The sequence below is a fragment of the Pyrgilauda ruficollis genome, unplaced genomic scaffold (assembly GCF_017590135.1).
Source record: "Pyrgilauda ruficollis isolate IOZ18807 unplaced genomic scaffold, ASM1759013v1 scaffold174, whole genome shotgun sequence".
Lineage (NCBI taxonomy): Eukaryota > Metazoa > Chordata > Aves > Passeriformes > Passeridae > Pyrgilauda > Pyrgilauda ruficollis.
The window spans coordinates 58,701-72,611 of record NW_024516320.1 but is presented as its reverse complement, the minus strand read 5'-3'; the positions used below and the strand labels follow the sequence as shown (position 1 = coordinate 72,611).

At 39.1% G+C, this 13,911-nt stretch overlaps 1 protein-coding gene across 4 annotated transcripts in view; it reads right to left on the bottom strand.

The window, feature by feature from the left end:
* The window catches only part of VPS13A (vacuolar protein sorting 13 homolog A), a 106,034-nt gene that overhangs the window by 52,705 nt on the left and 39,418 nt on the right, over positions 1 to 13,911 (bottom strand). For all 4 annotated transcript variants that reach the window (XM_041464203.1, XM_041464204.1, XM_041464206.1 and 1 more), the window contains exons 25-35: positions 12,754 to 12,926; positions 11,108 to 11,264; positions 10,673 to 10,752; positions 10,357 to 10,416; positions 10,121 to 10,277; positions 9,564 to 9,680; positions 9,379 to 9,482; positions 8,776 to 8,943; positions 7,824 to 8,131; positions 6,965 to 7,112; positions 5,896 to 6,046 (exon numbers count right to left, since the gene is read on the bottom strand). In XM_041464203.1, the coding sequence (XP_041320137.1) occupies positions 5,896 to 6,046; positions 6,965 to 7,112; positions 7,824 to 8,131; positions 8,776 to 8,943; positions 9,379 to 9,482; positions 9,564 to 9,680; positions 10,121 to 10,277; positions 10,357 to 10,416; positions 10,673 to 10,752; positions 11,108 to 11,264; positions 12,754 to 12,926 (1,623 nt within the window). The remainder of the gene's footprint in view (positions 1 to 5,895; positions 6,047 to 6,964; positions 7,113 to 7,823; positions 8,132 to 8,775; positions 8,944 to 9,378; positions 9,483 to 9,563; positions 9,681 to 10,120; positions 10,278 to 10,356; positions 10,417 to 10,672; positions 10,753 to 11,107; positions 11,265 to 12,753; positions 12,927 to 13,911) is intronic.

Here is a 13,911-nt window from a genome sequence, read left to right as displayed (position 1 = left end):
GTGACATCAGCAGCAGTGGCTACACTTGCAGGGTAAAAAACCTCAAAGAGCCTGGCTCTTTGAGGTATTTCTGGGGGTTCCTAGAGTCAGAGAAATCCAAGGGATGGGAGAGACCTAGCAGGGCCCAGGAGCTCTTCTAAGTGAGGCCTACACAGTGAGGGCCTTGCCAAAGCAAGCAAGAGAGATTTAAACAACTCCAGGGAGCATAAGAACTTGGAGCACAGTGAAAATGTGGGCAAACAGGACACAGTACATCAGAAGGATGTGGCACAGCATTTGCTGCAGCAGTTCATGCGGGCAGGGCATGTACGAGGGCAGGGTGATGCTCCCCAGCTCCTGAGGAGAGCTCACCTGGTGGTTTTCACCTACCCCGTGAGAACAGATGCAAGAGTGATCTCCATAAAGCCAAAAGCCATTGCTAGTAGCACAGCAACCCAGACAGAGCTTCTCAGAAGCATGCACTTGTTCAGGTCTGCAGCTGCAGGGAGTCTTTGAGCTAGGCATTAGCACCAGAGGGCAGAAGAGACTACACTTGTGTGCAGTGGGACCAGGTGGATGATGTACTAAGCTTGGTGGCTGAGCTTAAAGAAGTGGAGAGGCTGAAGAGTATCAAGGGATCTGACAGAAAAATAGACTGGTGAAAATTCCTGAGAGAAATGTAGTGGAAGCAAGTCAGAGGAACTCCAACACTCTTGTCATCAGACAGAAGGAGGGGATCTAAAAGAAAAAACAAGGGGGAAATGAAAACAGGTGCCTGCTGGGGGCAACAGGAGAATCATCTCCTTTGCCTTCACAGGTAACCTTAGGAAATAGGTATGAGGCTCCAGAATCTGAGGGTGAAGCAAATGATAGTGAAGGTAAAGGTCTACCTGGGGAGTTGCCCAGAGCAAGTCAGTCAACCAAATGCATCACAATTTCAGGTTAGAAGGAAAGAAAGAAAAAGAAAAAAGAAGAAAGAAAGAAAAAGAAGGAGAGGAGAGGTGAACACCTTGGTAATGCAATTCTGTGTTACCATCAGAATTTTGGTTTTGCTCATCATGGGTCAGGCTATAGAACACTGAGCCTGCTGGCACACACCAAACAGGGTCCTCCTGTCTCAAAGGGGAAAAAGGACTTTAGCTCAGGAATTAGCAGGGCTTGTTGAGAGAGCTTTAAACTAGATTTGAAGAGGAATGAGGACAGGGCCAGGCTTGACAGAGATAAGGTGTGGGAAGGGGAGAACTAGTGTCCACTCAAGCAGCAAAAGGATGCTTATGAGAGAATACATTCAGTGAGTATAAGCATCCGAAGATGTAACCACAAGACAGACTAGGGGGCATCCCTCTGCACAATCAAATACTTCTATAATGTGCCTGTACACCAATGCACACAGTATGGAAAACAAACAGGAGAAACGAGAAGTGCAGTCAAAGGACTTAGACCTAATTGCTATTACAGAGATGTGGTGGGATAGCTCATGTGACTGGAATGTTGTCATGAAGGGCTATATTATGCTTAGGAGAAACATTCTATGTGAGAAAATACCCAGAATGTATCCAGCTCTGTCTTGCGGTGGATGATGAGCAAGTCAAAAGCTTATGGGTCAGGGTAAAAGGGCAGACCAATAGGGATGACACTGTTGTGTATGTTTACTACAGGCCACCCAAGCAGGAGGTAGAAGTGGATGAGGCCTGTGACATGCAGCACAAAGCAGCCTCAGAAACACAAACACTGGATCGACTTTAACTACCCTGACATCTGCTGCAGAATCATCACTCTGAAGCACGAGAAAGGTTCCTCAAAAGCACTGATCCCAGTTCCCTGTCATGGATAGTGGAGGATCCCACAAGGAATGCTGTAGCTGTCTGACCTCACACTAACCAGTAGGGAAGGCCTTGTAGGGGGTGTGAAGGCTGGGGGCAGCCTTGGCTGGGTAGTGATCATGAGATTGTGGAGTTCCATATTGGGTGAGGAATGAACAAGGCAGCAAGTAAGATTGCAGCCATGGACTTCAGGAAAAAAGGACTTCAGGAGAAATAATTTTAGCCACTTCAGGGAATTATCTTGGAAAAATCTGCGGGAACAGGCCCTGTAAGGAAGAGGAGTTGACATTCAAGAATCGCCTCTTCCAGGCTCAAGAACTGGCATCCCAATGCAGGCCAGTGAGCAAGAAATCAAGCAAAGGGGCAAGAGACCTCCATAGATGAATAAAGAGCTTCTGCCACTACTCACACACAAGCAGGAAATACATAGGAGATGTAAGTGGGATGAAGCTACTTGGAATGCATATAGAGGGGTTGTCAGGCTAGGCTGAGACAGTGAAGCCCAAGGCCCATCAGGAATTAGATCTGGCCAAGGATGTCAAGAACAACAAGAAGGGCTTCTCCAATAAGAAAAGTAAAACTAAGAATAACATGGAACCATTGTTAAATGGAGGGGACACTGGTAACAGAGCAAGTGAAGGAATTACTGAATGTCCTCCTTATATCAGTCTTCACTGACAAGACCAGCCCTCAGAAATCTCTGACCCATAGGCCTGTGTAAAGGAATATTGAAAGAAAGCTTTTCCCTTGATCAGGGAGGATTGAGAGAACACTTGTCAACCATGACATCCATAAGACCATGGGCTCTGGTGGGATACATTATGAATGCTGAGAAAGCTGACTGCATACATTCATCTTTGAAAGGCTGTGGTGATTAGGAGTGATGCCTGAGGACTGGAAGGAACCAAATGTCATCCCAGTCTTCAAATAGGGCAATGAAGGAGAACCCAAGGAACTACCAGCCAGCCAGCCTCACTTCAATCCCTGCAAACTTGATGGACTGCTTCATTCTGGAAGCCATCTCTTCTATCCCCATGAAAGATAAAAGGTGGTCAGGAGTAGACAGCATGGATTCACCTAAGGGGAATCATGCTTGACCAACATGATGTCTCCTATAGTGAAATAACTACCTGAATGGATGAGGTAAGAGCAGTGGTTATTGTTTACCTTGACTCCAACAAGGCTTTAAATAATGCCTCTCAGAACATCCTCACTGGCAAGCTTGTAAGTGTTGCCTGGATGAGTGGATGGTGAGGTGGTCAGGGCAGAAAGTCACAGACAGGAATTTCCAAACAGAACTTCTTTACTGTGCAGATGACCACACACTGGCACAGATTGCCCAAAGAGGCTGCGGAGTCTCACTCACTGAAGATATTTAAGAACAGCTTGGACACAATCCAGTACCATGTGCATGAGCAAGGTTGGACCAGATGACCTGCTCTGGTCTCTTCCAACATGACCTATTCTGTGATTCTGTGAGATCCTCTAGACTGATTCAGCCCCCTGATTATTATCCACTTCTGTTTATATGGGTTGGCAATTAGGAGGCTGAGGAAAAAAGTCCTACAGCAATTAGAAAGGACTTCAGGATGACTGGTTGAAGGCACATGAGCATAAGGTGGTGTTTTTCTTGATCCCATCAGTAGCAGGGAAGAATGCTGAAATGAATAGGAGAACCCACCTGATGAATACAATGCTTGAAGGCTGGTGACAACAGTGGAATTTTCTGTTTTTGACCATGAGGCAATTGATGTAATACGAGGACTGCTGGGGACAGATGAGGTTCATTTGTCTCTAAGGGGTAAAACGATTCTTGCTCACAAGATGGCATGAGTTAAGAGGGCTTTAAACTAGGTTTGCAGGGGGATGGGAAGAAGACCAGGGTCACTTAAGATGAGCCTGGGGGTAGATGCCAGGTTTAGGAGTAAAATCAGTAGCCTAGCTGAAGTGCAACTACACCAATGCACACAATATGGGTAACAAACAGGAGGAGCTGGAGGCCACTGTGCAGCAGGAAACCAATGACAAAAATGTGGTGGGATGAGCAGAGCGCTACACTGGATGGCTACAAGCTCTTCAGTAGGGACAGGCAAGGAAGGAGAGGTGGTGGGGTGCCTCTGTCCATTAGGGAGTGTTTGACTGTACAGAGCTCAAGGCTAGTGATGAGAAGGTTGAGTGCCTGTGGGTGACAATCAGGGGGAAGGCTGAAAAGGCAGGTATCCTGGTGGGAGTCTGTTATAGACCACCCAACCAGGATGAGGAGGTGGAGGAACTATTCTATGATGTGATGGCGATGTTTCATGATTGTCAGCCCTTGTTCTTGCAGGTGATTTTAACCTGCCAGATGTCTGCTGGAAATTCAACACGGGAGAGGAGGCAGTCTAGGATATTCCTGGAGTGTGTGAAGACAACTGCTCAACACATATGGGAAATGAGCCTACCAGAGGAGCTACCCTGCTGAATCTGCTGCTTACAGAGAAGGGCTCGTGGGAGACACTGTGGTTGGAGCCATCTTGAGCACAGCAACCATGACACAAGAGTTTTCAATACTCAGCGGTGTCAACAAAATCTTGGACTTCTGGAGGGCAGACTTTCAGGACACTGGTTCAGACAGTCCCTTAGCAATAAGCCCTTAAAACCAAAAGGGTCCACGAAGTCTGGATGTACTTTAAGAATGAAATCTTACAAGCACAGGACTAGACTGTCTCTATGTGCTAGCCTGGCTGAATAGGGAGGAACTCAGGGGTAAAAATGAGAATTTATGACTTTTGGAAGAAGGAGCAAACAACTGGAAGAAAAGTACAAGGATGCTGTTAAGTCACATCCAGAGAAAACTGGCAAGGTTAAAAAACTCAGCTAGAGCTCAATGTGACCATTGCTGTGAAGGAAAATAAATATAAACAAATATATATATATATATATATATATATATATATATATATACACACATACACACACATACATACATATATATATATATATATATGTTTTTATAAATACATTACAACAAAGAGCAGGCAAAGGAATAATCTCCACCCTTCACTGGATGTGGACGAGTACCCTGCCACCAAGGATGAGGAAAAGGCTGAGGTACTTCATGCCTTCTTTACCTTAGTCTTTAAGAGTGAAAATGGTTATTCTCTGGGCAACTGGCCACCTGTGCTGGTAGGGTCAGAGAGTGAAAGAAACCTGCTGCAATCCATGAGGAAGTAATTAGTGACTGCTGTGCCACTTAGGTGTTCACAGTTCTACAGGACCAGACAGGATTCAACCTAGGGTGATGATGGAGCTGGTAGAGGGGCTCACCAATGCACTCTCCGTCAGGCTGAGGACAGAGTGTCTGGAAAGCTGCTCAGGAGAAAAGGACCTGAGAGTGCTAGTCAGTAGTGGCTGAACATCAGCCAGCTATGCCCAGGTGGCCAACGTCATCCTGGCCTGTATCAGGAACAATGTGGCCAGCAGGACCAGGACAGCAACTGTCCGCCTGTACTCAGCCTGTACTGAAAGTGAGGCTACACTTTGAATCCTTTTTCCAGTTCTGGGCCCCTCATAAAACAAAGCCATTGAGGTCCTGAAACATGTCCAGAGAAGGACAAGGGAACTGTTGAACAGTCTGGAACACAAGTTATGAGGAGTGGCTGAAGGATATGGGGGTCCTCAGGCTAGAGAAAAGGAAGGTTGGAGGGACCCTATTAGTCTCTGCAACTACTTGAAAGGAGGTTGTAGCAAGATGGGCAGCTGCTCTCTTTTCACAGACAGCTAGTGAGTGACAGGGTAAGATGATACAGCCTCAAGTTGAGACAGGGGAGGTTCAGGCTGGACATCAGGAAGAATTTCTGCTCAGGAAGGCGGTGGAGTAACCATACCTGGTTGTGGCACTTAGTGCTATGGTTCAGTTGACATGGCCATGTTTGGTCAAAGGTTACATTTGATGGCCTTGGAGGTCTTTTGCTACCTTAACTATTTTGTGATTCTACAGTATTGGTATACACAGATGAATGTGGCATCCATTTTTAAATGCAATTCCAACAGAAGCCATATATTGACAATAATACCTAAAAAGGCCAGATGATGTAATTTTACAAAATATTACCTGCAGAGTGCTGAGAAGTACCATGGATTTCACTAGAATGACTGGCTGATGCTTTCGATTCTGACAAAGCCGTTGATGCACCAGAGCTTTCACCTGCATTTTCATTTAGTGTCCTCAGTATTGTGGTGATATCTTCCTGACTGAGAATGAGCTTTAAAAAAGATTGGAATGGAAATCAGAGCAACTCTGTTCCCATAACTTTTGTAACTAAAATCTGAGCTTACTAGTAAACAGATAAATCAAATGAATCTCATCTGAGTCTCTGTTTAGGACACCAAACATTTTTCTCAAATTCACACAACTCCTTACAATAATTTCTAGAAATCAGTCACATATTACTTTGTTTTCATCTACAAACTTTCCCTACCAAGTTACAATTTAGAAACTGGAATGCCAGAACACATACACATACAGTATGACTTACAGTTAAACCAAAATTTTTATCTGCATTTATTCACAAGGCACTTTTCAGTAGTACTTTACAGTAATACTTAGGAATTCTATTTCAAAATCTGGCAAATTGGTTTTCCTCACACACTTCACAGCCTTTCTATTTTTAATGTTAAATTTAAATTATGTTCTGTTTAAATTTCAATTTACATGAGGTTGGGTTTTTTATCTTAAAATTAAATCACACTAGGATGAATCCCATCTTGCCCCATAGATCTGTGAATGCCTATGTGGCACGCCAGGTCATTAATAACTACTCAGGTTTGTCACAGGTAAAAATTCAGCAATTGCTATTGAACAAACCAACAAACCCCAACTTTTCCAATACTTCACTGGAAGACACTGACAGATAAAAGGCTAGAACAGAATAAGCATTTCTAACTAGCAACAGTAATTCATAGTACAAAGTCTGCCCGGAGTATCACAGATGAAATACAGGCCTTAAATTAGAACCAACATCTATTAATTTCCTTTTCCCCTTTGAAACAACAAAAGCTGTTCTACCTCTATGTCTTGAAATCAAACAATACTTTAACCAATGAGCTTGGACTTTTATAGAGCAAAATGAATCTGTTTTCCAGAATTATTTGAACAGTTGCTTTCAGAAACAAGTGCTTACATTCATAGGCTTGAGTCGGCCAGATATTTCAATATCGGGAACTTCATTATACCATGCAGCAGCTAAATTTCGTTCAACAGCTAATTCCAGATTGACTGGCTGCAGCAACTGTACTTCAGTTTGCAAAGAATCTTGCTCATAGTAAGATCTGTAAAAAGAAGCAAAATACTTCCAGCTTTAACATACTTCACATTCTAAAAAACATTTCTGTCTTTTCCTCATCTTTTTAAATAATGCTATAAAACTGCCTTTATATTACTCCAAGAAGCTCTAGTTGAAGCCTTACTCCACGAAGTAGACCTCCTTCCTCTGTAGGGAGGAGGTATCAGGCACATACCAGGCATGCAACACACAAACTCTTGCAAGTCAGGACCTCTTACCTGCTCTCCACTGGAGAGCAATTCCTTCTTTCTTCCATACTCTTCAACTGTGTTTGAAAAGTCCCTTCCATTCCCTGTCCCTCCATGAACCCCCTGCACCAAGGACGATTTTCAAACAGTTCTTAACGGCTATCTAACTGAGGACCTTTGCTGCTATGCATAGCTTGAAAATCCCATCAAAACAGTCTAATACAAATAGGTATATCCTGTCCTAAAGTAATGAATAATGCGTAACTCTATAGTACTACACAATTTACCCTGAACAAACATTTGCTTCTATTTAAAGATGTGCAGATTGCTCCTTTTCCTAAACCATACATTTTCATTGCTTTAAAAAAATACTCATTTGCTGTTATATTCCAAGATAATAGTCTGTCAGTCACCAACCATTAACAATTATTTTACTACTCCTTGAAGCTCTCTAACTGAAAAATCCCAAAAGGATTAAATTCATTCTAAAAATATTGACATTACATTACCTGTATAGCTTCAGTTCACTCAATTTCACCGTCATAGAGTCAATAACAGGTGGAAGGCTACACCGTGTTTTTGTTTTAGCAATAAAGAATCGGTTCTTCACAGTGATTAGACCAAGATCAGCCACCAGGACATTTGCAGACATTGCTGACTGTGGAATTATCACAACAGGTGCCTTGATGTTGATATCCAGCGCCAAACGGGAACTACGCTCTGCTAACCCTTTTACACCTGTAGCAGCTTTCTCTGCTGTTCGAACAGTTGCCTCAGTGAGAGCTTCCTTGGCAGCTTGAAAGTTATTTATAAAAGCCTAGGAAAAGAATACAGACCTCAGGAATTAATTATTAAGAATTACAGTACTTCAAAAACACTATGAATCATAGTTATTTAAACAGCAAACCACCCTAAAATGTTATTTTTGCAATACATTTTGTCCAAATTCTTGAACAGGATCATCTTCCCTCAAATATAATAGATTATGTATATATAAAAAAAAATTTCCATACAGATATTTGGAAAATTAGACAGTAAAAACAATGACCTTGTAATATGACTTGTAGGAATTACATTTTATTTAACCATATGAGCAGCAGAAGATTGATTTACTTAGTATTTATGGAAAGGGCATTAATTTTCATGGTTTCTTACTTATATTTTAGTGTTATGAATAATGAATGGTATGTATATTTAACAGCTGTCATAAACCTTCTAAGAAAAACATTATTATTAACAATAGTAAACGTTTTTTGCTTACTCATCTGCTCCACAGTAACAAACATGTAGAAGAAAAATAAACCATCAAACCCAACCATCAATCCCAGTAAAGTTTTTTACAATAGTATATAAAAGCTCTTACAGAAACGGACACCACCTCATATGGAATATCTTATCCCTTTCTTGCTCTGACAACTTCACCTGGATGATAAAAAACAGTATCCTGAAAATTAAACTTACCAAAACAGATGAAACAAACTTGTTGACAAAAACTACTTGAATACACCCAACAGTTAGGTAAATACGATTGTCAACAACATCCATATTTGTATATGCAATGCCATCTGTAGCATTCACATAGGATACCATTCTAAAGTTGAAGACTTCTTTTTCTGTGATGTAAAGAGCCTTAAGGAGAAAAAAAAAACTTAGCTGTAGAAACTTACATATTGAAGAAACTTAACTTCAAAACAAAATGTAGTACTCACACCACCAAGACGTTTTTACTTTAAGTATCTCAACAATACATGAAAAAAAATCAAATTTTAAAAATCCATTTAAATAGCTGAAAATATTCAATTGACATCTCAGCTTGAATAATTCTCTTCACAAAAGTCAATGTAAGAGGCACAATGAGCAGCTAAATATCACAGCTGCACAAATTAATGTCAGTCTAATAATTACTGGTTGTGGGTGCAAAATCAGTCTATCATATAGAGAGTACTATTCCCAACAAATACATAAAACATGACTGAAAAAAGTCACAGTAGAGAGCAGAGTCTAAAAAGTAAATTTAATTTAGCATCCATTAAAAAAAAATCAACAATACATGCACATGCCTACCTTTTTATACAATGCTTTCTCATCAGAATCCACAATACTGATGTTCTTCAATTTTGCAGTCACATCAGTTGCTGCTTTCTTCATGATCACTTGGCTATCCAGACCTCAAAAACAAGACATACAAAATCCATACACTATAATGGTTACAAAGTTTTGTGCGTTTGTGATTTAAGTTTTGTTCCTACCTTCAATGTGAATTTCAGCTATTCTATGGTTTTTCTCTCTGATAAAAATACGCAAACATGATAAATCCGCACAGACAATGAGGTCAATAACATCTTCACACTTCGATTTTTTTGTTGCTATGGGAAATAAAAAAATAACAAAAGTTACCATTCTTCAAAGAGGACATGTACTATTTTGGTATCTCTTTGAACTGCATAGCAAGCAAGAGGTTAATGCTCCTCAAGTATAAGGTAATAACTGACCACAAGGCCATCAAATGCCTTAATTCATATCAGGAAAAAAAAAAAAAAAACCAATAAAAAACCTGACAACAATTTATGGCTTTTCTATTTACACTGACTTAGTGCCTCCAATACACAGGAAATGTATGCTTTGACCAATATGTCAGAAAACTTCACATGGCTAAGGATACAACCTTATAAATACACATAATTCAAAGCAAAATTTCTCATATCAAACATCATTGACAGGCTTGCAAAAATAGGAAGTACATTTGTTTTATTTCTTAAGTGAAGAGAGAGGAATGAAAGGAAGAAAAAATAATAAAGAAACTCACTTAATTTTTTAAGAACATCCTTCTTCTCCTCTGTTTTTTCATGGACTGGTTCTTCTACAACTTTTGTTACTTGTTTAGGCAGAAGATTATTCAGATAGTTCATAGCATTCAGCAGAGCTTCAGTATGCAAATGAACATCTAGAGAAGAAAAGTTCACCTAAAAGAAAAATTTTTGTTTATCCAGTATGCCTCTCCTCCCAAACTGAGAAAATTATGTTAAAAAGAAGTTATCATACCTTTATTTTTTGTAGAACATTCTGACAGACAGTTTTCAGTTCCGGTCCCTTAATATCAGTCTATTTCATCAGAAGTGCACATAAAACAAACAAATCAGAAGTTTGTAAATTCCATTTAAAAAAATCTTATTTTCAAATCCACTACAACTTAAGATGTAAAAGTTTTTCTGTTGAAGGAGCAGACAGACTTTGCACATCACACTCAAGATGTTAAAAATATCACTAAGTAAGGAAAAAACCTTCAACCTCTGGTGCATATTAAAGTGATGTTTATGACAGGCTTACAATTCGAAATCAAAGTCTACTCTTTCCTAACCTTTGTATACTCCAGAGTGAGAAGATCATCTTCTACATTATCCAATGTAGTAATTATGTAAACTGGCTTGTCATTATCATCTAAAAAAACCAAGAAAACAGAGAATACAGAAAATTATTTATCTTATTAAAACCTTCTTTATCTATAAATGGCCAGCTAGGCTACTAGCTGTCATTGCTGCTTAATCAAAAAACCTCTTTTGCAGACATAAAATAGTTAAACATCTACAATCTACAATCTCTACAATTATCACCACCAGAACATATTTACCAAAGCACTAATAAATGGATGAGCTCCTGATTTACTCGCCCTCAGCCCTGCATTTTAGTTAGGAAGCAAATCTTCCTTATTTGACAAAAGCCCTACAGAGTTTTTAAAGACCAATTCACAGTGTTATTTGTGAAAAAATTCCTTGACCAGATTATAAATACTTACCAATATACTCTGGGCACAGAAGACCAATTTCACGAAGGAAAGCACTCCCGGTCATGTCAAATGTTCTCATTTTAAGTTCAGTGCCTAAGCCCAAAATATCAAGCTGGAGCACAGGCATCTCAGTATCACCAGTAAGACGGCATAATTTAATTAAGACCTAAAAAAAGAACCAAAACACACACCCAAAACCAATAAGGGATTATAACAAGTATGAAAACTGCTTAGTTTTTATACAGGATATAATATATTTACATTTTATTCGTTAATGTCTATTTGTGTATTGATAATTTAATTCTATACAGCAAATGTCTTGAAGAGAAATAAACAATTCAACAAGCAGTACTGGTTGCTGTTATTATAACAAAAACTTCAAACATGCATGTATGTAATACCACAGTAACAGTTACATGAACTAATTTTTTTTTTTTTTTTAAATTCTGTACAGCACTCAGCAATGTTCAATACAGTCAAAACTAGATTTTCAGTCAGCATGAAGTGTTTACTACTTTCATGGGAATTTCTCTGAGCTCTCCCGCTAAGAGTTAGATTCCCAAGCTGAATGTCTGGCAAGAGGATTTACTACATTTTCACCAATGCATGACAATACTGTTTTTAAATAAATAGGTAGCTGAGCTGTTGTATCCGATTTTGACAACCAAACAAATATATGTATTCTTCCTTTCTATGTAATGCTGTCTACAAATAAGAAAAATCAAAAGAAAACCCAGTAAGCAATTTTAAACTATGAGAACAACAGAGGTGATTTCTAATAGACTCCCAAAATATTTTTTTCTTAAAGACTCTAAGTTAGTTGCCATTAGAAAATAACGCAAAACATGGCATCCTCATTTTAGACTAGTAGTTCTAAATAAGTTCCTGTCATCACATAAACAGTACATTTCAGTTTCATTTGTAGTAAAGGTGTAGTATATAGTATGCTAAAAGCTGGCTGTGGTGTGTTAAAGACATTCTGTAAGCCCTAGCATAAAACAAAATTTGTGAAGTTAACTGAATTAGCATGAATTATTTTTTAAATAAATGTAAAGTAAAATACACTGAGTTCAGGAATAACAGTGCCATAGTCATGATCATCTAATGACAGTTAATGATAGTGTTAAGAGGTCACCTCTTCTACTAGAACTGATACACTTAGCAAGTGTTCTAGCATTTGGATAAAATACTATTTCCCCCTCCTAAGCCTGAAACAGTAAGAACACAGAAAACTCTCCATAATGAAGGTGTTACAGATTTACATGTGTGGATGACAGCATCTGGGAAAAACTAGAACAGAAAAATAAGGTGCTTGTTACAACATAAAACATTAATGAAGTTTTCCCATGGATCACAGCAGTATCTGGAAAAAAGATGCCACAAGCACTTATTTAGCTAAAACAAAGATGTAATGTGATTTCTGAGACATAAGTAAAGAAAACTCAGAGACAGAGTGGGAAATCAAGTGGATAAACCACTTCAGTGATGACAAGGATAGAGAAGCACAATTACAACTTGGAAAAAACTCTGCATAATAGTTTCAGGGAAAAATGGGGAATGAGTATGTCTGCACACATGGAATTATAAACACAACAAATGTGGAAAAAAATTACAGCCCTGCTGTGCTTCACGGAAATTTTAAAAAGTAATTTTACCTCAGCTACTTCAAACTTTAGCTGGAAATCTGTCATATTTTTCAGAGATTCCTGTTTGTGTAGGTTTTTTCGCCTTGTACTGACAGTCTGCTTGAGGGAATCGGATGAAACTTCAAAAAATGGCACATCTTCCACAGGACTGCTTAGTGCATCATAAAATTCTTCTTCTGATTCTAAGGATTAATTCACAACAACATTATATATGCAATTTACACAGCCAATATTTTACAGTATTATGACCTGAGTTTTTACATATCCATCTATAAAAACTTATCTAGCTGACAACTAACAATAAAATCCATTTCCATAACCACCTCAATTCCTCCTCCACAACTTTACACCACACCTACAGCTGCCTCCATCATGTCGGCATCAACTTCAGATCTCATTAGCTAATTCCTTCATCAGCATTTTCTTACTTCTGGCTTTGCAAAAGACAGCACAATCAATGCTTTGTCTTTTCTTTGGTGTGACCTAACAGCTTAACTTGTCTGCTCATCAGACTGCTACTGACAGTACAGGAGCCTTGGCCTCAGTATCAGCCACACTACTTGGGATTTCTCGCTGCTGTAGATCTCCCATTTCAGAGAGACTTCTAAGAACTATCAAGCTATTAATCTACTTTACATTAATGCAGAAATATAACCAGGATAAATAGATTGCACTGTCTTGTGAAGGTCTTCTTCACCTAAAAACCATAAACACTGAAGTACAAGGTAACTGTGGAAGGAATATCCTTCTTAAAAAACTCAACAAATTACATGAAGTATTTTGTAAAGCTTGAAAGCAGCCCTGAGATTTTGGAGTGTGAAGACAGAGAACTAACATAAATCACTTAAAAGGACTGTATGGCTGTATGTATAGTATAGATTAAAAATCAGGCTTGATTCAAACCTAAATTTAGCTATTACTTTCTCAAATTACTTGTTGCCAGCATGCATTCTCACTTCAGCATAGTTTTTAAGATCTGAAAGCCATTCTACCCTAACTTTGGACACTTAAAGGAGTTTATATAAGAACAGATGAAGATACACGAATACATATTTTTACACATACTACATACACACTGAATTTAAAGCTATGCAATAGACATAATAACTTTGCTGATAATTTTGCTAGTGTTTGCTAACCACAAAAATCATTAACTTGAAACAAGAG